The 20,721-nt window shown below is 40.2% G+C and overlaps 1 protein-coding gene across 3 annotated transcripts in view; it reads right to left on the bottom strand.

Moving 5' to 3' along the window:
- Nucleotides 1-1,631: 1,631 nt before the first annotated feature.
- Nucleotides 1,632-20,721, bottom strand: part of LOC138123106 (uncharacterized) — a 107,922-nt gene continuing 88,832 nt past the window's right edge. The window contains exons 1-7 of one of the 3 annotated variants that reach the window (XM_069037637.1): nt 19,356-19,485; nt 15,844-15,931; nt 4,915-5,094; nt 4,041-4,863; nt 2,758-3,980; nt 2,526-2,708; nt 1,632-2,474 (exon numbers count right to left, since the gene is read on the bottom strand). In XM_069037637.1, coding sequence (XP_068893738.1) covers nt 1,683-2,474; nt 2,526-2,708; nt 2,758-3,980; nt 4,041-4,863; nt 4,915-5,094; nt 15,844-15,927 — 3,285 coding nt within the window. In that variant the 5' untranslated portion in view covers nt 15,928-15,931; nt 19,356-19,485 and the 3' untranslated portion in view covers nt 1,632-1,682. Of the gene's footprint in view, nt 2,475-2,525; nt 2,709-2,757; nt 4,864-4,914; nt 5,095-15,843; nt 15,932-19,355; nt 19,486-20,721 lie in introns of those variants that run through there. The other 2 variants (XM_069037635.1, XM_069037636.1) reach the window with 2 other exon arrangements.

Genomic DNA, 20,721 nt, shown 5'->3' with positions numbered 1-20,721 from the left:
GCCGAATCGGTAATGAGGGAGTCTCAGCGTTTGTGCAAAAAGTATTTGTCGGTAATGATTAAAAAGCCGCCTCGGGTTTTGTTTCTGGCGTTATCTTTCCTTTTCCGGTATTCCAGGAGCTCTCCATCTCCTTCGGGCCCGCATTGTCGTTTCAGAAATTCGTTAATTTCAGCGGCGGCAACTTTTATCGGCGATACACAAATTTCATCATCATAAACTGGCGTCCAACATTTCCTAGCAGTATTTTTAGTGAAAAGTACATACTATGGCGATGTTTTGTAAAGATAAGCCCCGTTTTGTCACGTAGCCGTTTCAATATAAAACGAACTTTACGATTAGTGAATGTAGCATCGTCTCTAAAAACTACGTTAGCGATACCAGTCCGTACAAATGACGGCCACCCTCTCCCGCGCCCTATCGGCGTAAACATCCCTTTGCACTTTTAAAAATAGAGTTTTATAGTGCGTCAGGTTTGACAATTGGTTATGCGGCTCTTTGTTTAAGTTTTCCAACGGAACACAGATGGCAGGCAGCGTCGGTGTCGCCGCTTTGTTGCCGCCTCACAATATGCTTCCTGAGAGATACGCCGCCGTTCATTTCCCTGCCATTGTCTTAGAGGGACGCCTTCGACGCTCGCCTCGCGCCTTTTCAACGACGGACGCTTTTTGCACCGCCGCCGACCCGTTTTCCAAACTGTTAATTAACTCCAAGCCTGCCCTCATCCACATACCGCAAAAAATTACCAAACAACCTCATTATCCTTTTTTATTATTTGTACGAATGCTCCTCGACGCGGAATTATTTTCGCTTTAATTAAACCCGCCTTGACAGCTCCTCCGGATTCACAACTCCAGACCATTTACATCGATCTGTCGCAGGCTGATCCCCGATCGACTAATGAGAAGCTTTTCCCATCGAACATTTTCTTCCGCTCTCGCAAAACACCGTCAAACTTCCTTAAAGAAATTATGTGGCGGCGGCATTAAAATGTCCGGTCCCACCCTGCTGCTCGTGCTCGTTCCGCGTTGTCACTTCTTGTCAATTCCTCCGATAATTGGAAAAAACTTGGAACGGTCCTGGGAGCGTCCTGCGGGCGGGATACAGTTAAGCAAGGACCCAGGTGCGATTCGCTCCGTGTTATTCACTGGGTATTATTTTTAGAAAATGAACCAAAGTAGATAAATCCAAGTTTCCGGCTTGTTACGCTCGTTACTGGAAAACTTCCAACCGAACTAAACATTCTCGGAGATTATTTGTATGGATTGCCTTTGCGCCTTCTTCTACACAAAATACCAACAACAATAAAAGCAGGAAGGGGATCAGGCTGGATTACGCGATTTAAAATCCGAAACTTTGCTTATCCTTTTAAAACATAATTACCCCGCTTCCGTCAATAATTAAATAAACTTTGGAGCCGCCCCCGCTCCCCATCAGCGATCATTCGATAAATTGATAGGTGAGGGAGAGGGATTTGTGGTGTTGTTTGTTCGTGGCATAATCTCGAACTAATGGAATGTCAAGGATTTGATGAGATTTTTTCGTTTCCGCTAACCCCCTCCCAACGGTATACGTTCGTGATGCAATTATAACGACTTAAGGTGTGGATTCGACGTGATTTGAAACACAACGACCAATCGCCAATAAAATATATTCGATACAGATGCAAAAGAAAATCTACCAAGCTACCCTAAACTGTACACGACCGGTTCTTCGTAATCTATCTCTGGCTTCTTCGCTGATCTCTTCGACTTGCCACCGAACATCTCCCCGATCTTCTTATCGTTCTCCCTCTTCTCTCTAATCCTTTCCGCCGCCAACTGCAGCCTCCTGTACTGCTGGGACTTGTGACTCTTCTGGACGTCCCTCTTCCTGTCGCTCTTCCACCCGCTGTCCTTCAGCTTGGTCTTGATTATCTGATTTATGTCAAAATTCGGTATGAACTGGTGTCTCTTCCCCAAACCCACGCTCTCCAACTGCTTCTCGATCAAGTCGCTGTGAAACGCCGGAGTGTCTCTTTTAGCCTCGCCCTGTTTGTTGTCATCGCAAGTGTGACTCGGACAACTGACGATCTGCTTCAACATGTTCACGTGGTTCTCGATGTACTCCTTGACAGGTTCGGCCCGATTTTGACAATCTTCGTTCATGTTGTGGTAACTCAACAGAAGCGCTTCCAACTGAACCATAATCTCTTGCAGTCTCTTCACGTCGAAGGGAGGCTCAGGTTTGTCGCTTTGGTAAGTGAAGAGAAAGTCTCCTTGTTGCGTGTTGGGCTCGAAATTGCTAGTTTCAAGCCTGTTCTTGACGTTGAGAAGAATATCCAGGTAATCTCTCAGTTCATCTGGCAAGCGCTGACACAGCCTGCGTCTTATCTGGTTCAAAACTAGTCTGTTCAGGACTTTGGTGATTTGGCCCAAGAGCAGTCGAGCCTCGTCCACGTCTTCAGTTTCGTTCGCCTTGAAAATATCAAAATCGATCTGAAACACAATTTTTACTCATACCCCAAACAGACAAAAGAGAGTTGTTACAGTTCCGGCATAGTTCACGTGTTTTCTTGACAACCCCGAGTAAAATTTAGCTTTCAAAGAGTTCTTCTTCCGCAACTCTTCAAAAACCGTCGACACGATTTTGGAAGCCAAGTGTCCATTAACGACTTGAGCCAACTTCTCATTCTCCACGTCCATCTGGTGGGCGGCTTGCTCGTACGTCGACTTAAACATCGCTTTGTCAAAATCTCGTCAACACAACACACCTACTTACATTGACATTTTCAGAATCTGTGCAAACAGTCGTCGACGAAGGTGTCGTAACCAAGTCTGCAGAGTAGATGTCTTCCTTTTTGTTGATCTTGTGCGCAATCTTTATCGACTTCTTCAAGTCATTCTTGTTTATTTTCATCGCTGGCTCCTCCTGCCATTTGGGCATCGTCCTCTCTTGCCTAATTTGCACGTGGTTGTTGTTAAACTTGCCCTGCGAATTGTAGATTTTCTCTTTGTTTTGCAAGATCTTCGTTTCCATCTCCTTGTTTGCATCTCGCGCTTCTCGCACGTCGTTGCCTTCGAACAAGTCATCAAAGTCAGACGACTTCTTTGGACGACTTTGTTCCTTCTTATCTTTGCAGTTAGACGTCCCACCTGCATCCTTCTGTTCTTCGAGTATGTTTTTAATATTTTTTACGTCTTCCTGTTGGTGGCGGGTCGTGGTGGTTCTAGGTGTGGTGGGCAAACAGGAGTGTCCTTTAACTGTGGCGTTATGTATGTGTGTGTCGTTGTGCACGTCTGTGTTGTTTGAGTCGATCACGTCTTTGTACGGATTATCTTCGGAGTATTCTTCTTCGTTCTTCATCCCCAAAGCATCGAGAAAGTCGCGTCTTGGACGATTCGGTATTTCCTCGTAATCCTCGTCTTGATTGTAAAAACTCGCCATTTCGTCGTCGATAAATTGAAGCTTGCGAGTCTTAAACGCCTCATCCGCATCCTCCCTGCTCTCGATTTCTCTCGCCTCGAGAGGACGAGACAAGCTTTCTTCATCTGCATTTGCTTCAACTGCCTCCTCCGCTTCTTCGTGCGACGTATCTTTCACTCTCAGTGGATGAAGAGAATGTTTCGCCAATATAGACGAGTGTTGTTTATCCGTCTCTGACACCTCCTTCTCTTGCTCATTCTCCTTCGCATTTATCTCCCCTTCGCTGATATCCAAAGATTTCTTAGCCAAAGCGACAGGTTCGTCATCGATCAAGGGCTCATCTCTTCGAGTTTTGGCAATCTCGATGAATCCAGGTCCCACTTGCTTCAATATCTTCTCGTTGCCCTTCCCATCCTTGTTCGCGTTGTCTGTGGTGGTACTAGTCGTACCCTCGGTGGTGGTCGTATCAACCGATTTCAGATTTTTGTTTTCGTCAATAAAAAATCTCTCGTTGGTGACAGCGTCAGGGTCTTGCGGCGGATAGTCGTACCTGCCGTTCTGATACCTCGCCTGGTAACCTGATTGGGGATAGAGCGGTTCAATACTGTCAGGGCGTCCCTCATCGACAGAATACAAACTGTTTCCGTCTGGATTGTTGTAGTTCTCTTCGGTCATTCGAGATCTCGGTTCGAGTTCGTAGCTGAGGGCCTTCTCGAAGGCCACTTCGTCGTTTAAAGAATGATGAGGATCTAAATCGTACTGAGGGTAGTCCGCATTTGGTCTAGGTCTTCCCATGTATGGACGAAACCTGTGACCATCACGGTTGTAGTAGAAGTGTGGTCTACGAGGAAGCCATCCGAATCGTCTCTTATCATTATACCTGTCCATACCCTTTTCGGCTTCATTCTCCAAGTCCACATAGTAAAAATCTCCTTGTTTGTTGTTCCTCATGTCGTTCCGCATCCTATTCGCGGGATGGCTCTTGTACGTTCTGTGTACTGCGCTGTTGAAATCCATCGCTTGCTTCTTCTCCTTCAGCGACTCTTTAAAATCTCCCTCGCTGACTTTACCGGTTTCTCCGTCAGACTCCACAACTATCTCATCTGGGGAACGTTTCGCCACCGGTTCAGGTTTTGGTTCTATGAATATCTGCGAAGGTATGTGCTTCTTGTTTTTGGATACTCTTGGTTGCGCAACCATCGGTGACGGCTTGCGCTTCTCGATACTGTCATCTTCCGACTGAAGCATTATAATCTCTTCGGGGATGCTCTTCTTGACTTCGTCTCTCTGTTCCGATTTCAAAAGAGCTTGTTCTGCCATGCGCTTCTTGATCCTTCTTCTGAACCTGTGAAACTTGTCATGGTGGAGTCTGGGCTGCAACGAATCGAAACTTCTGAACCTCCTGTCAGGACTGTGACGTGGGATGTGTCTCTTGTTGTCAGTCTTGTACCCGCTGTACCCCTGAAAATCCTCATTAAAGAATGCGAAGGTGACAGTTTAGGAGAGAGGTACGGTGTAGATGTCTAGGGTGTTGTCGAAGGGTTCGGGGTAGCTGAAGTATCCGACGTCCTTTTTCATCTTCTGGTACTTCCTGGCCGCCTGTTTGACGGCGTCGAAGTCGGTCTTGTGCTCCAGAACGGAGTGCAAGAACTGGTTCAGCTCCGGCGGATTCTCTTCTTTCGGCCGGAAGGACTGCAAGAACGAAACAACGCGACGACTTTAATTCGTGAATAATTTCGAGCTTAGGCAGGTAGACAACAAAAGGTGGCGGTTGGCGTATAAGACACGGATAACTGTTGAATACGCGGCTGGCGAAAACGCCGTCACTTAATACCCCTTCCGGCAGCCTCTAATCCAATTAATGAAAAGGATTACGAACAAAGACGTCGCCCGCTACAAGTATGGATATTGTAAAGGGCTAGGGGGCGCTCCCGCCGCCCCTCCTTCTTCGCCCCGTTCGGAATAGGGAAAACTGCCCGAATATCACAATCGTTACGATAAATAACGGCACTAATGGTCCCGGCTTGACGCTCGATACCGCCACCGTCACGTGACCCAAATTCGGCGAGTTTTCGGTTAATAAAGGGCGCGTCTTGTCGGGGCGAATTTGCACAATTTGAACGAATCGCATCCGGCTTCGAATCGCTACCAAAACTTAACGTTCGCTACTTTACGTCCTGTCAGGAAGCCGACGAAGAGGCGAGCTGTAAATTTCGCCAAATAGGTATTTTCGAGGCGCGCCCTACTTTCCGAACAACCAGCGAGGTCCAAAGATCTTCGGCTAATAGAGCGGTGCGTTGTGTAACGAGAGCGAAGGAGGTCCTTCGACAAAGGGGTAGACTCGATGCCAGAATAAACATGTGATTAAAGCTGGCTGGTCGGAAAATACCAGGACAATAGCGGCCGAGTCACAGAAAGGACACGGTTTCCGGTGCGTAAACGATTGTACTTGGACAAATGTGTCTACGTGAAAATTTCCACAAATTTAATGTTGTGCAGGATATTTAGCATGTGGAATTTAAACGAAAACGATATGCAAAATTTTTTCTTGTGTTTATGGCAGATTTTGATCAATGTTTACTTAAAGTAAATAAAAAATAGGTTTTATTTGCCCTACGGGCTTTCCGATTCCTGCATACAGCTTTGTCTAAAAAATAACAATTCTAAAAAAATATATACAGGGTGTCCCCAAAATAAAAGACGAGTTCATAGCTCCCTTATTTATCGGAGGATTTTAATTATCTATACACCAAATTAAATGGTTGTTAATAGGCTACAAAATGGCCTAACAAATTCAAGTATAGCCCTATGGGCTTCAAGGGTAAACTGTCAAAATATTTTTTTTCAAATGGGATTACGTACCTTTTATTAGTAATTCTGATAGAGATTTTAATTCTGAAAACAACAATGTATCACAAGTGTAACTTCACATTAAAAAAAATAACACCAACTTTTGAAACAAATGACGAGCATCAAGCGAAAAGCTATCAAAATGCACTGCGTTACAGTGTAATAACCAAATTAAGGTAGCTGGAAAAACAAATGATAAATAATAACATGTGGTGTTGCGCAGATATGCCGCCAATGTTTAGCGCAAAATGGAACATAGACGATAGTAGCGTTTTTTTTACATTTTTTTTTTAATTTTTGGTATTTAAGTGTATATTTGTGATACATTTTTGTTTTCAGAATATAAATCTCTATCAGAATTGGTAGAAAAAAATATATATTCCCATTAAAAAAAAAATATTTTGACAGTTTACCCTTGAAGCCCATAGGGCTATACTTGAATTTATTAGGCCATTTTGTAGCCTATTAACAACCATTTAATTTGGTGTACAGATAATTAAAATCTTCTGATAAATAACGGAGTTATGGACTCGTCTTCTTTTTTGGGGACACCCTGTATAACATTTCTCTTTCTAACCCCCACCCCTTTGTTTTTACATTATGTCCCTCCTTGTACATATCTCTTTCATCCATCCTATATCCCTTCCGTCTTCCGTCTTCCGTCCAATACGAGTACCTGTTTTCTCTCTCCTTGTTCCCACATCTAAATCTCGCTATCATTTTTCTTTCTTTTGCACTTTCTCTCCCCAGATACTCCGGAATTTCCCCTGTCATTCATTCATTCATCTCTCATACTACTCCTTGTATCTGGATTATTTGATTCTCTCTCTTCTTTCTTGCTTATCAATGTCTTTGTCCCTTTCACTCAGCTCTACATTCATCCATCTTCCTTTTGCTCTCAATCTTTCCACTTCTTCACTAGCATACTCGTTCCTCTCTCTCTCTCCTGCTTCTTCTCCGTGTTCTTTTTCTTTTCTCTCCAGCATTCCGTTAGTATCCGGCACTCTTCCGTTCCATACATTTTGTCCTCAAACTTTGCCGCTCTCTTTCCTGCTTTCACTCTCAGCCTGTTCCCCTTGCATTCTTCCTTCACTATGTAAACATTTCTCTGTCCGCTCCTAGCACCCATCTCACATAATTTTCTTGCACTCTCTCTACCTCCTCTTGTTCCTTCCATCCCCAAATCTCTGCCCCGTACATCAATACACTCTTTATCATGCTCCCAAACATCATCATTCTTCTCCTGACGAAAACGATATGCAAAATTTTTTCTTGTGTTTACGACAGATTTTGTTCAATGTTTTATTATACTGTATAAAAAAGTATGGGTTACTTAAAGTAGATTATTTGTAGTTTGGTTCGAATTAAAGACTAACTGTCACTAATTCATAGGTTTTTTGTATTCTCTTATTTAGAATATTTGTTACAATTCATGACGAATAACAATAATCTGAAGAGATTATTTATAATGACATAATTTGTTTGCACTAATAATTAATACAGCGTGATCAACAATGACTGAGTCTGTTGGCAATGAAACAATTGAAAAATATTGGTGTTTTTCTGTTTCGTAATTGGCACTGACCGGATGTTTTAAGTTGAAAAGACATTAAATTTTTTTTAGGTTATGTCAGGTATGTTATTGCTATTACAAAAATGACCCTTTGATGGTAAACGTCAAATTCGACTGTCAACTCTGTCAAACCTGACAACCGGAAATGCGTTTAGACTACAGTCATACCAAAATCATTCAAATTTTCATTGTTACCAACAGATTCAGTCATTCTTGGTCACGTTGTATTGTTTCTTCCAAATTTCATTTAAGAAAAACTGTCATAGCCGCAATCACGCTCCGAATCATTATTCACTTCACTTTTTATACACAGTAAAGATAAACTGCTCAATTTTTCTTGCTAGTGATTGCACATTTTTAAGAATTGACAAATACAATTGTACAAATTCTTCATCAATTTCTTCCACATCTATGATGGACGTGGCCAACTGAGTTATTACTTACATAACGATTTTTTTTTTAGACATACCGGATCCTAGATAATGTTCTTTTTTGTTTGTGCTGTAAATCTGCAAGACAAATATGAATATGAAATATGCAACACACCGTACATTTTCTTTTAATACTGCGATAACATCAAATGAACATGCCCCGATAAACTGAATGACGTAAGTGACCTTGTCACTCGGTAGGATATTTTGCAACTCAATGAATATGAATCTTTAGTGACGATCACAAATCCTCAAAAACTTTGTTTTATTCCGTCGAAACATCGTTGTAAAAACCGAATCAATTAAAAATAATAAGCCCAGTTGCGACCTCGACTTTGTCAGTCTTAAAAGTTAGGTTAGCGATTTTGTGAACGTTGAAATCTTAATTTTCATAAAGGGGTGAATTATGTGTGATCTGTCGGTTGTAAAAGAATTTCCTCATCTAGTGCAATGAAACAATGAGATTTAAAACTCCTGCGCCTTTATTCAACGGTGAGCACGCAGCTTATTTATAAATCGAAACTAGCAATCAATATTCAGAAGTCAAAAAGACAAAATGTTACGCCGTAAATGACTACAATGCGATCAAATTTTGGTAAATACAAAATTGATCAATGACATCAACGAACAAATATTCTTTCCAGGATAAAGTTTATGTTTATTACTAACTAGCTCAAACATTGTGTAAGTAAAAGGGTTATACATGAAGAGCTCCAATGGTATTCTTTACAAGAAAATGTTACTTTTCGCTTCATGTTTTCAAATGACCTTCGCAAAGTTGGGACATCAATTAAATTGCAGTTATCAGTAATTATTTGCATTAATTCGGGAATTGTGCCAGGCCTGTTTTTGAAGACGTTGTTTTTCAGGTATGGAAAAACAAAATAATCAAGGCAAGTTGTTGGTAAGTGCCTTGAAAGTCCGGAAACTTTTGTTGAAATTCTTCAAACTCGAGGTGTCGAATAGGACCATTCGCCGTTCTCAAGTCTTTCTCCATTTCTGAACTGCACAATGAAAATTTTTTGCTCTAAACTAAACAAATTTTAATATGCAATAATTAATAATGACAATTACTATTGTAATGACATTTGAATTAAATTTTTACGTGTTGCCAACTCAAGCGTATTAATCACGGCCTTATCGATTTTTTTTATTTTCGATCGCATGGTACTATTTTGCCTAGGCCTAGGCGAAGTGGGAAATTTCTTAAAAGGAGTTAAAATCATCTAATCCACTAATACTAAGTTAATTTACTGATTCTGGTAGTTCTATCTACAGTTATTGTTGAGCCAAAATCTTCATTCTTCAATCTAGACTAACGAAAAATTTTGGTGAAATTAGAAAATTCGTTTCTTCAACTTGCTTGAAATTTCTTTGTAAACAGAAAAAGTTAAAATTTGGCTTTTTTATAAAGTACTAACGCTATTTATACAGTGTGGAATAAAATGATTTACATCTAGTTACCTTTGGAATTTTTGCACATGTAAATTTTCCTGTACCGCTCTACTTTTTTTTTTGAAGTGCCGAACTATTAGTTCTGTCAATAAATGTCATCAATCGAATTGACAATTGTTACAATTTACTAAATTGAATTAACAAACGTTGGTGGCCACTTTCAACACTAGCTGTGACTTGCTTTTGTTAGCTCCTTTTTAATTTCAATCTCTACTTTGCATTCATATCATCCCTTCGCAATAAATCACATTTGGAATTTTGGAATATTTTGAGGTTAGGCTTTCTTTTTTTTTTTGTAGAGCGGCATTTCGTATTTTTACAAGGGTAATGCAAAGGTAACTAGATCTAAATCATTTTATTCCACACTGTATTTAATTTATTGGTTCTGTGGGATCGATCTACACTTTTTGTCGGCTCTAAATTATCCAAAACGTGAACTTCTTCAGTGTAGAGCAACGCAAAATATTGTTGAAATTAGAAAAGGACACGGGTCCGCCGTTGTAGATGTGAAACCGCATCTAATCGCACAATTTCCCTCCGGATTTCGCACTTTCGGACAAAGCGCATCACCCTGTGGCAAATATCAATCAAATCACCATCGCCCTCTTCCCCCATTTAATAATTAGGATAGATCGCTTCCATTCTGGGGCGTCGATGTTGAAAAATTCTCCCCCGCCGAGAGCGTCCCCGGACGCGGCGGTACCCCGATTAGACGAACGTCAGAGTTTCGCGGTGCATTTGTCAGAATTAGGGGCGCTTCTCGGGGTGTTCAATTCTAATTGCGTCGGTGGCGGCTCCGCTCGTCGCCAATGTGTATAACTACTAAGAGGGCCTGTTCAGGACAACACTTTTTTTCGAGGATTTTGACCTGTTTTTAAAGGTATGATAATCTGAAAAAAGATCAATCTTTTCAACAACCAATTTTTTGGTTGAATAGTTGTCATAATCCAAATATAAAACATGCATTAAACGATGGTGAAGTAAAAATATGTGAATCAAAAGTTGATGATTTTGATGAAAAAACGAATACCGTGTATCAATATCACGGTTGTTTTTGGCATGGATGTTTTAAGTGTTATAACCAAGATTTTATTAATAATAAAAATAAAACAACAATGAAAGATCTTTATGAACAAACAATAGAAAATTTTTGTTAGTTTTCTGATATTAACTGTTAATTTACCTATACAGTTTTTGCACTAAGGTAAGGTACAGATGTACCTGTCAGCGCATCAAACCCTGGTGGCACAATTGCAAATTTTGACTTGGTAAGCTAAATCATTGGCTTTACATACAGTGTTATTCACGAGAGAGGTACTTCTGAATTTTTATTTTGCCGCAACCAACAATACCAATAGCAGTAACTACTAAATCAAATGTGTTATTTCTTTTAAATTAGAAATCAAAGTAAGTTGGGTAGATTTGTAAAAAAATATCAGATTGACAGATAACCTGTATTTAATCAAAATTCAACAAATAAATTAACAAATCAAGTTAATGCAAAAGGTGTTCGAAGTGTCGACCATCGGCTTGTAAACAACCGCAGAGGCGACAGAATTCTTTCCACACTCTCCATAAATGAGAAGCGTGTCAGTTTTTTCATCATTATTGTAAAAACAAAATTTTCGAATAGACAAAGATTTTTTGCTTTAACGTCAAAGAGACAGGACTAAGAGCCATCGTGGATTCAGTTATAATTATTTTCAAAATTTGAAATCAAGATATTGTTGCAATGTGTATAAAGGGTTGCGGCAAAAAGAAATTCAGAAATACCCCTCTCGTGAATAACCTTTAAAAACAGGTCAAAATCCTTGAAAAAAAGTGTTGTCCTGAACAGGTCCTCTTAGCAGTTGTATAATTAACTTGTAGGTGAGCGTTGTCGTCGTCGTATTTTAGGTCGGAGGCGTATATTAGCGGTCGGGCGGCGGGGACCGGGCCCCTCCATTAGCCCCCCCGGAGTCGAACACTTAGCGCCGCCATTTTGGCCGAGTCCGGGATGGCGGGAGATTCGGTTCTGGCCGGCTTTTCCACCGTCTCGTGCGTTATTGTTCCCGTGCGTTATTACCGGAGAGGGTTGCGTCGTTGCGCCCTCCCTTGTTTATTTTTCAGGCGGGACGCGCACGCCGTCCGCCCGGCGGCGCCCCCGTCCGTGTAATCTTATCAATTATTAAACAGGCGAGTCTTAAGTAAAACAATAATTTAGCCGTCGGTAATAGGAAAATAAAAAGCTCCGGAGGCCGCCATCTCTCCCGACAGTTTATGGGCCATATTTAAACGCGCGGATATTAGAATTAATATTCCGCATTTTTAGCAACAGATGTTTCTCGGCTCTTATTTTTGCATAAAACTTACACCGACTTCCCGCCACGGGACCACCACCCCCGCCCGGACCCGCCCCGTCGATAAATCGGAAACGCTTTTTTCACGCGAGGCGGCTGCATTCGACATTTTTCGAGCTGCACCGCTCCCGGCCGAGGGTCAATTTTTAAACGGACCCATCCAACATTAAAACACCCCCTCCTGAAATAGTGATAAGTGATAAGAATTATTAGGAGTCGTTCCGCGTTTAGACCGGAACATCCGAGCCCTCTTTCAGCCGAATCAATTTGATTTTTTCCCCCAGATAAGGAGGGGCTTTCAGCTTCCGCACTCGTCTTTCTTACCAAACTTGAAGTTATTGTTTAAGTTTCAATTCGAGGTTTGCCAAATACATTAAATCTAGGCGCAGAAAGACAATGTTTCTTATCGGAGATGATTTACACTCGCTCACTCTCTTACACCTGAATTAAAAAAAGAATGCGCCGGAGGAGTTGAGTAATTGTCTTCAGACTTTAAACAAACAGAAATTTTGCTCCAACAAAATTTTAGGGATTTTTGTTTGTCGACAAAATACGACTGGTACGCGTGCGTGTACAATTTACTATCGTTGCTTCGTTTGCAACTGTCTCTTGTGCCTTGTTCTAAAATGTTATACCAGTTGAATTAAAAAGCAAATATGTATGTACCGAAGGAGATCTTTAACAGTCTTCAAACTTCAACAAACAGAAATCTTGCTCAAATTTTTGTTAGTGTTTTTTGTTTTTCGACGAAACATGGTTGGCACGTGTGGATGTACAGTTTACTATTTTATCTGCTTCAACTGTCAAGCTTCCATCACCGATATTGGCGAACCCATTAAATGTTGTTGTTTCTGATACATCGTAGATGACACAAGTTTGATTCTCCTTTGTGGTTATTTTTTAAACCTGTAGTCGTTAGCGAGTAGGGGTAAAACCAGCACACTTATCGATAATTACATATTACCCGCGTAAAATGATTCCCATTTCCCCCTCATGTCAGCGGCGAATTTTCATCAAAACTTTCTTGATCGCTATTGTGTTGAAAATGTATTCTGTATCCTCTTCATTTTCTCCTATTACGTAATATTCCAAAGGCAACGTGTTACAGGTCCTGCCAAAATATTAATACTCATATTCCACGATCCGACTCCCGTAATAATTTTATCTCGGCGGAATCGAAAAGTAAATAAACAATATAGACCAGATTAAATTTTCCTCGGTTATTTTTAAATATTGACAGTGGGCATGCTGGTCTCTTTGAATAATTCACCCCGAAACGATTACAGTTCGATTCATTATTGAGGCGCACGTGACTTGAAGCCGAAAAGTCCTGAGATGGCGGAATTACGCAATAAATAATTCTTCTGTTACAATTTCGTAATCTCGTGAAACGTTCCAGTGAAAAATTAAAAGAGTCACTTTTTCGACGAGCGAATAATCTGGTCGTAAACTAATAGAGCCGGCAACATTAGCGGCGCAGTTTTCATCTTGCCTCGACGATCTAATTTCCGCCGTTGTAAAAATTACAAAACGTTGACATCGACGACCACATCCATAAAATTTGCATTTAAACACTTGATGGCGCTCTCGGCGCACCGCAGTAAAATGTCGATAAAACTGCAACCGACAAAACCACAGCCACTAATAACTAAGATAATTATTAAATGCAAGGTTATTAGAAATGTTTCTTAGATGGTAGTTGGCTGTAAAATTTACCACCTAAAATATATAGCGTAATAAGGGAAGGGTAAGTTGGTTTGATTACTTGGTTGCCTAAAGACAAGGGGCATTAAGATTTTCACAATAAGACAACTTTTGTCGTTGTGCAGGTTTAAACCTGAACGGACCGGGTTCCGATAATTTTGCAGTGATCCGGCCCTCATCCTCTAATGTACGTCCCCCATCCCTGTATATGAAAATATTGAACTTTCCGATGGCCCCGGCGGCGCAATATACATTTTGGCCTTATTGGTGTGACTTATCGCCTGAAGTGGTCGTAAATCCTGCAAGGTCCTTCCGTCTCGCGCCCTCCACTTTTCCACGTGTACATTTCCCTAATGCAAACGGTTATTTACTTGCACCCTTTCCACGATACATGATGTGCCCCCCGAACATATTCGGTCCACCAAATTCGATCGTAGTAAAAACGGAAAACCCATCATAAAATTCGATGTTAAACATAAAATAAAAAAGACGAAACGACCACGCATATAGGTGAACACGGGAGTAATTGAATTACACAAAAAGAACGAATTAAACCGGGTATTTCGTTCAGGCATTAGTCGATACTTTGTTTTTTTATTTGCGGAATGTAAAATACAAAGTTTGTTTAATTATTGATGTTCAAGTTCTTTTTTTTTACCGAGTGTCGAATAACATGGTGGTTTGGGTGTTTTGATTTAGGAGGAAAACACGCGTAAATATTGATAATAAAATAGGAAAATTTACATTTTATTATACTAATTTTGACAGAATTCTCATGGAACATGGAAAATACCAATATTTTATATACCACTTCTATTTTATTAGTTTTTCCTATCACATGATTAGTATTTCCATAAGCAAGTAACCTACAGTTGTGGACAAAATAAAGTGGGACAATGTTTTTTCGCCAATGGAAGTCTGTCTGAAATTTTACTCTTTCTATGGTTACTATTAAAGTATTTATAGTTTATTATGTATTTTGTGTTGCATAATTTTATCATATTAATTCAGTTTTTTCTTGCCAGTGTTGTCTTTTAGTCCTCACTTAGTGCAAGTTTATGTACTACTAATACGTACCATGATCTTATGACTTTTTTGACAGGTGTCATATTTAAAACTTCAGATTTAGAGCCGTTTGCAATCAACTAAAATGTATCATTTTATTTTGTCCACACTGTAGTTTCTTTATTTAAAAAAAAATCTGCAAAAAGACTAAGAAAACCAAAAATAACCAAATTGTTAAAATATGTAGATTGTCATGTCAAAGTAATTAACATTTGTTTACATAATAGCATATTATTCAATGAGCGGATAATGATGGCTATTACTCGTGAGGATGATTTTGTGTCACGAGGGGAAGGCGAGTGGCGTAATTGATCCGAGCGAGTAAACTGCAGTTACTATTTTTGGTGTTCTTTACATTTCACCGTTTAAGTACCAAGAAAAGAATTAGCAAAAACTTATGCTGAGTCGTGTAGATGCCAAGTAAAGATTAAAGTGATCCATTTGAAGTTACACGCTGATTTCGTTTAAGCCTTAATGGCACACCTAAAAAAACAGTTTGCTCTGAATAAAGCGGTCATTTTTCTAATCGTGCCTTCGTGTCGGCACTGCATCTTTCAGGCTCGAGTCGAGAAATAAAATTTGCTGCTGGGCCATTTTCCGCTAATTTCACGCCGGCATAGGTCAAAATAAATTGTAGTGAAGTGTAAAGACGTCCGATAACGTTAAAAATTCCGCATTCACAACGTCGGCTCATTATCGAGCAAGTCAGGGGGGGCCTTGCGTCGAACGAAGTGATGAAACACTTTAATTTCCGACCTGCGAAAACTGGGCCGCATTAACTCATTGTTCGAGTTGATTTAATAAACGCAAGATTTACCTTGAAAGTGGCATAATATTTGTGGAACGACGACGGCGGCGTCGACGTCGACGCTTTCGTAGCGTAACGTTTGCACTCGTAAAATTGATGAATTGATAGGGAATTTAATTATGCCGGTCGAACGGCCACGGAGAGGGACGCCCTCTCCGGTTCGTGCCGTTTTTTTCCCGGCTCTCGTCGCTTCCAGCTGAAATTGAGTGGACTCACCTCAAGAAGGTCGCCTTCCGCCGCCGTGATTTCGTACACAACAATCAATATTGCCACTTCCTTCAGCCACGACCAGATATCCATAAAACTGCAAAAGGATTCGGTGTTAGTTGGGTCGGAAGCGAAGAATTTCGCTCGTATCTTCTTGTTTTATTCTTGTTAGGTCTCGCCCCAAAATCAACCCGGTCCGTACCGCTAATTTATTTATTTGACCGACTCTTTCACATCTCCTGGACGGAATATTAAGTTAGTTTACAACACCGAATGCACCAACTTGCCACCTGGCAGGGAACATCCGCCAAGATTTATTCATTTTCAAACAAATTCGCCAACTTCTAAGATATTGTCCTCGTTCGCTTCAGACCTACAAAATCCCCAATAACGGCTTCCACCTCTAACACTTCACAGTTATAAAGTATTCAAAATTTAATCATAATCAAACAGGACCAGTAAATGAACTTTTATGACTAGTTCAAAAAATGGTGGATGCGCCGGGATGTTTTCTAATTTTATTTTTTTTTTCGTAATTTTCCCTTTGTTTTAATAGATATTTTCAATACAAGTGAGCAAAGTAGTGCATTTAATCACGAGTACGGAAGTTGGGCGTCTGAGCCGAAGGCGAGGACCCCAACCGCATGAGCAAGCGTATTGAATCTGATTTTTTCCACGATCATAAAATATCATGCCGCAAATCATTATTTTTTAACGTAAATAAATCAAAATGACAGAAACATGACAAGAGTAAAAAATGAGGTTATATTAACATAAACTGTACATATCTATCATCATCTATCTGCATTACTATTTTTCATAACTGTTAAAATCATTGAAAAAATAAGTTCTACAAAATTATCCCAACAGGGAACTCACGAAAACAATTTTCACAACAAAACGTGGATCAACAAAATTCCAAACAAAAGAGGTTATGTTGTTAGGCTTTGCGTGTTTGTTGCGATAGGTTTACTGATTTTAGTTTAATCAGTGATACCAACATAATGCATTTAGCATGAATTTTTCCAGAAGTTTACCCCAAGCAATTTCACGTTTTTCTCGTCAATTGAAATCTAAATAACAGGTTACAAATTTAAATAAGTCAAAAATAAGACAAGCTTTAGTTACTAATACTCAGAAAGTATTTTAAAAATAGATTTAAAAAACTTTCAGTACAACATATTTGGCGCTCTCTATTCACAAACTCTCAAAACATTCACTTTGCTCACTAGTGAGAAAATATTATTTCCTCACTAGTGATTGAATTGCCATATTTGCTAACTATTTTCAGTGAGGAAAAACCACTAAAATCCAATGATCATGGAAAAACAAATATATTATGCCTTACCTCAAAAACGTAATTTTCAAAATTTTAACAATTTTTATAAATTGTTTAAACAATCGTCCGAGTGTTTATTCCATCGTAAACGTATAATAAGGATGTACTGAATCGATTTGTACGAGTCATGTATTTTTTTGCACTCTTAGAATTAATTCAGGCAAAATTTTAATTTGGGTGAACTATTTGGTGGATGCGCCGGGCGAGAATTAATTATCTTCTAAAACGCCAATAATGTGCGGAGATCTGGACCAATCTCGAACGGATAAAGTGCATAAAACAGATTGGTTAGGTGAAAAAAATTCGGTCCGTGCCATCTGTTGCTGGCTTAACATGATGGACGGTACAAGATTGGAGGTTGATCGATTGACGACACGGTCCCCTTAACTTTTATAAAATACCGAACCTGGTGCCCCACCGGTTCGCCAAACCGTTATAAAGTGTCAGATTAGACTTCCTTTATCGAGCGATTCCTCTTGTGTGGAACTGTTTTAATTTTCAGTGACGGCGGAGCGACGTCTCTCTCTGTGTGGCGTCTTTTTTGAAAAACATTATAAAAGCAAAAGAACGCGTCTTTGACTGGAAGATGAGAGGCGACATCTCATATTAATTCCGCCCTTGGCCATCCGCTGGAGATTAAAGACGTTCCATCTGCAAAGCAGACAGATCGCGATGATTAAAAGTCGCAAAGAAAACATCCCAAAATCGATGATTTTTACACACGGGGGCGGCTACACCGTCACTCGGCGGGGCCTTCCTAAGCGTGTTACGCTAATCGTCGGGCTTTTTGGCGGCCCGGCTAAAAGCCATCGCCGTGTAAATTATCTCCGGAGCTAACTGCGGTTTGTAATCTTCGATTATGTACCGCGACGCATAATCCGGAGCAAAGCACCTTAAGGAGAGGCGCCAGGCGTTAGTCGTCAGCTTACTGGAGCTTGTTCTTTGCCTCCGAAGTCGTTCCCAGCTACTTACAAGCTATTCGAGAAGATTTAACCGAGTTACGGGATAACCGCATCTTTTACGCCAGAAGGAACCACACCGCGGGAGAAGAAACGTGTTCCTGATACACTTTTCAGGTTGCGCTGCCAATAATTTCAGATCCGGATCCAATACCTTACGTTGTTTGGGGTTTCGTTCCGCACATTATTCCCTTATACCCTTGGAATTACATCAGAAGCTGTGCCACAAGGTGACGAAAAATAAGAAACTATACGTGTTCGTCCACTCGGTCGCGTTTTAAAATTCGAACCGTGAAACTGAACAAGATACTTTTAAGATGAAATTAGGGTAAATGCAAGAGCAAGAATGGACGACCGCTTAGTGTGGGTTACAAATTGGATAAACGGCAATTGAAGAGGGTCGCGGCGTACAAGAAGATGTTAGTAAAGTCTCTCGTTTCTCGCCACCCGGCGGACTATAATAATAATAATTAATCCGGATGTGTTTTCTATGAGCGCACTCGTGCTCCCCCTCCCCTAATGATTTTCATCATTTCTGTTTGAGGAAATCCCGCCAGCCGGCCATCTTTTTAATTTGGGTGCTTTCTCATGCAGACTTCTTCAATTCACTCCGCCTTTGTCATGCATATCGCATTCGCGGTTATTGTTCTTCATTAATTGTTTTTTTTTCAGCGACCACCGCCGCCACTCGGTGAATTACGATATTGCTGTGTTCGGCGGGCGCGGGGCGGCCTTTTCGGATCGCTTTCGAATAATGGCGACGATTTTGGCCGCGTTTATGATTTACTATCGGAATTATGCAACGTTTTATTCCGTAATCACCATTAAGGGAGCGGTCGACGGCGGCAAAGGGGCGTGCAGGACGTTTTAAATGCATCGCGCGATGCCGCCGTATACACGCCTGCATTCTTACATTATTAAATCTGAATAACTACACGACTTTAGCGGAGCTCGACGGTGGAAATATTTAACGGGGGCGGCGGCGCGGGGACGCCGCCCACCATCAAATACCGGAGAGCTCGCCCGAACACTGCTCTGAACAGTGAATAATAGTTGTCTTTGCAAATAATTACAGAGCGCCCGGGGCCAGACTACGGCCCTCTCGGCCTCCATGCAGCTGTCACGGATGACGGGAGGCATTCGCACTACAACTCGACTATTAATTCGACAACGACCCGGAAAACGGATACCAAATAAAAATACCAACTTGGGGATGGACTTACCCGATTCGGAAAAAATAAACGCCAACTAACAAAATGACTTTTCAAACGTCAACCACGAAATGTCCGCGGCGAGGCCATTTTTGACAGTGAGTGATGATGATAGCCGCCGCCATTGCATCGCGGGTCTACAGGATGGCCAAATAATTTATTGTTATGCCCCACTGGTTACTAATTTTACAAAAACTAACAAACACACATTGGGTAAAGCAGTTGCGGATCTAGAAAAGTGTTTATAAAAACACTGGCAACGATAAAATTACAATTTAACCTCACTCTTATAAGGAGGAACTGTCAATTTAGACAGCAACGTGACATACGAGGGTGGTTCATAATTTATTGCCCTCGACGTTCAAGGAACAGAATGAAAAACCGTTTATTAACGAATAATCGCTTGTTGACAAAAATATGAGAGTTTGGCTTGATGTCTTTGTGATTTAAAAAATGAACAAATCTATTGTTTAGTAAGATTGGCGTTCCTTAATAATGAATTATATTTAAATCAAAGGCACTAATAAACTGTATTTTCCCAGAAGGTATTAATACCCCATTCCAGCTTTTCTTAAGCTTCTTAAAGCCAACATTGAGTATTAGTAACGGACAATTCCATGTCAAAATTTAAATTTTTCAGTGTTTTACAATGCTTGTTTGTTTCTTTTTCTACTATAGTTTGGACAACTAACATATTTGAAGTTAGGAAAAGTGGAATATTTCCTAACAAGTGCGGAAATAATATTTCAACGTTAAAAGTTCAATTTTGATCGTTTCCTGAGATACATAACTTGAAATCTGTCAAAGATAACCTCAAAATTAACAACTAAATTTACTCAAGCGAACAAAATTCTTTCTCTATAGTAACGAAAACAGTACAATTTTGATTCCACTTTTTAATTTAGAATAATAATAATTATAGAAAATATGTAAATCTAATTTATTTTTCCAAACTCCAGTAGAAAAAATCACGTAGGAAATCCATTTTTTCCGTAGACGGCATGCCTAATACGGAAAAAATTACAAAAAGCTATTCTCTTTACAACTTTTATATTTACTCTAGTGATTTTTTTCCAGCACAATATGCAGACAAATTGCCCTTTTGGAAAGTTTTCAACTAAATGTTGTTGGATATTTTAAATACCAAACGTTGGCTACAAAATAAAAACGGATACTGTCAGAATAAAAATGACACATTTTTACAATTTTCCCATAGTGTGAAAACTTCTTAGAAGAGATAGGTTAGAATTATGGTCAAAATTTAACGACACTTTTAAAAATTATTGACAATTAATTGACAAATGGAGAAAACCAAATTTACGTTAAGAAAATTTTCATTTCCCGTTTTTTTTTTGCAACCAACTGTAACTATTTGGAT

The sequence above is a fragment of the Tenebrio molitor genome, chromosome 2, assembly GCF_963966145.1.
Source record: "Tenebrio molitor chromosome 2, icTenMoli1.1, whole genome shotgun sequence".
NCBI classification, from domain to species: domain Eukaryota; kingdom Metazoa; phylum Arthropoda; class Insecta; order Coleoptera; family Tenebrionidae; genus Tenebrio; species Tenebrio molitor.
Note: the sequence above shows the minus strand (reverse complement) of the source record. Positions and strands in the feature narration are given on the sequence as shown.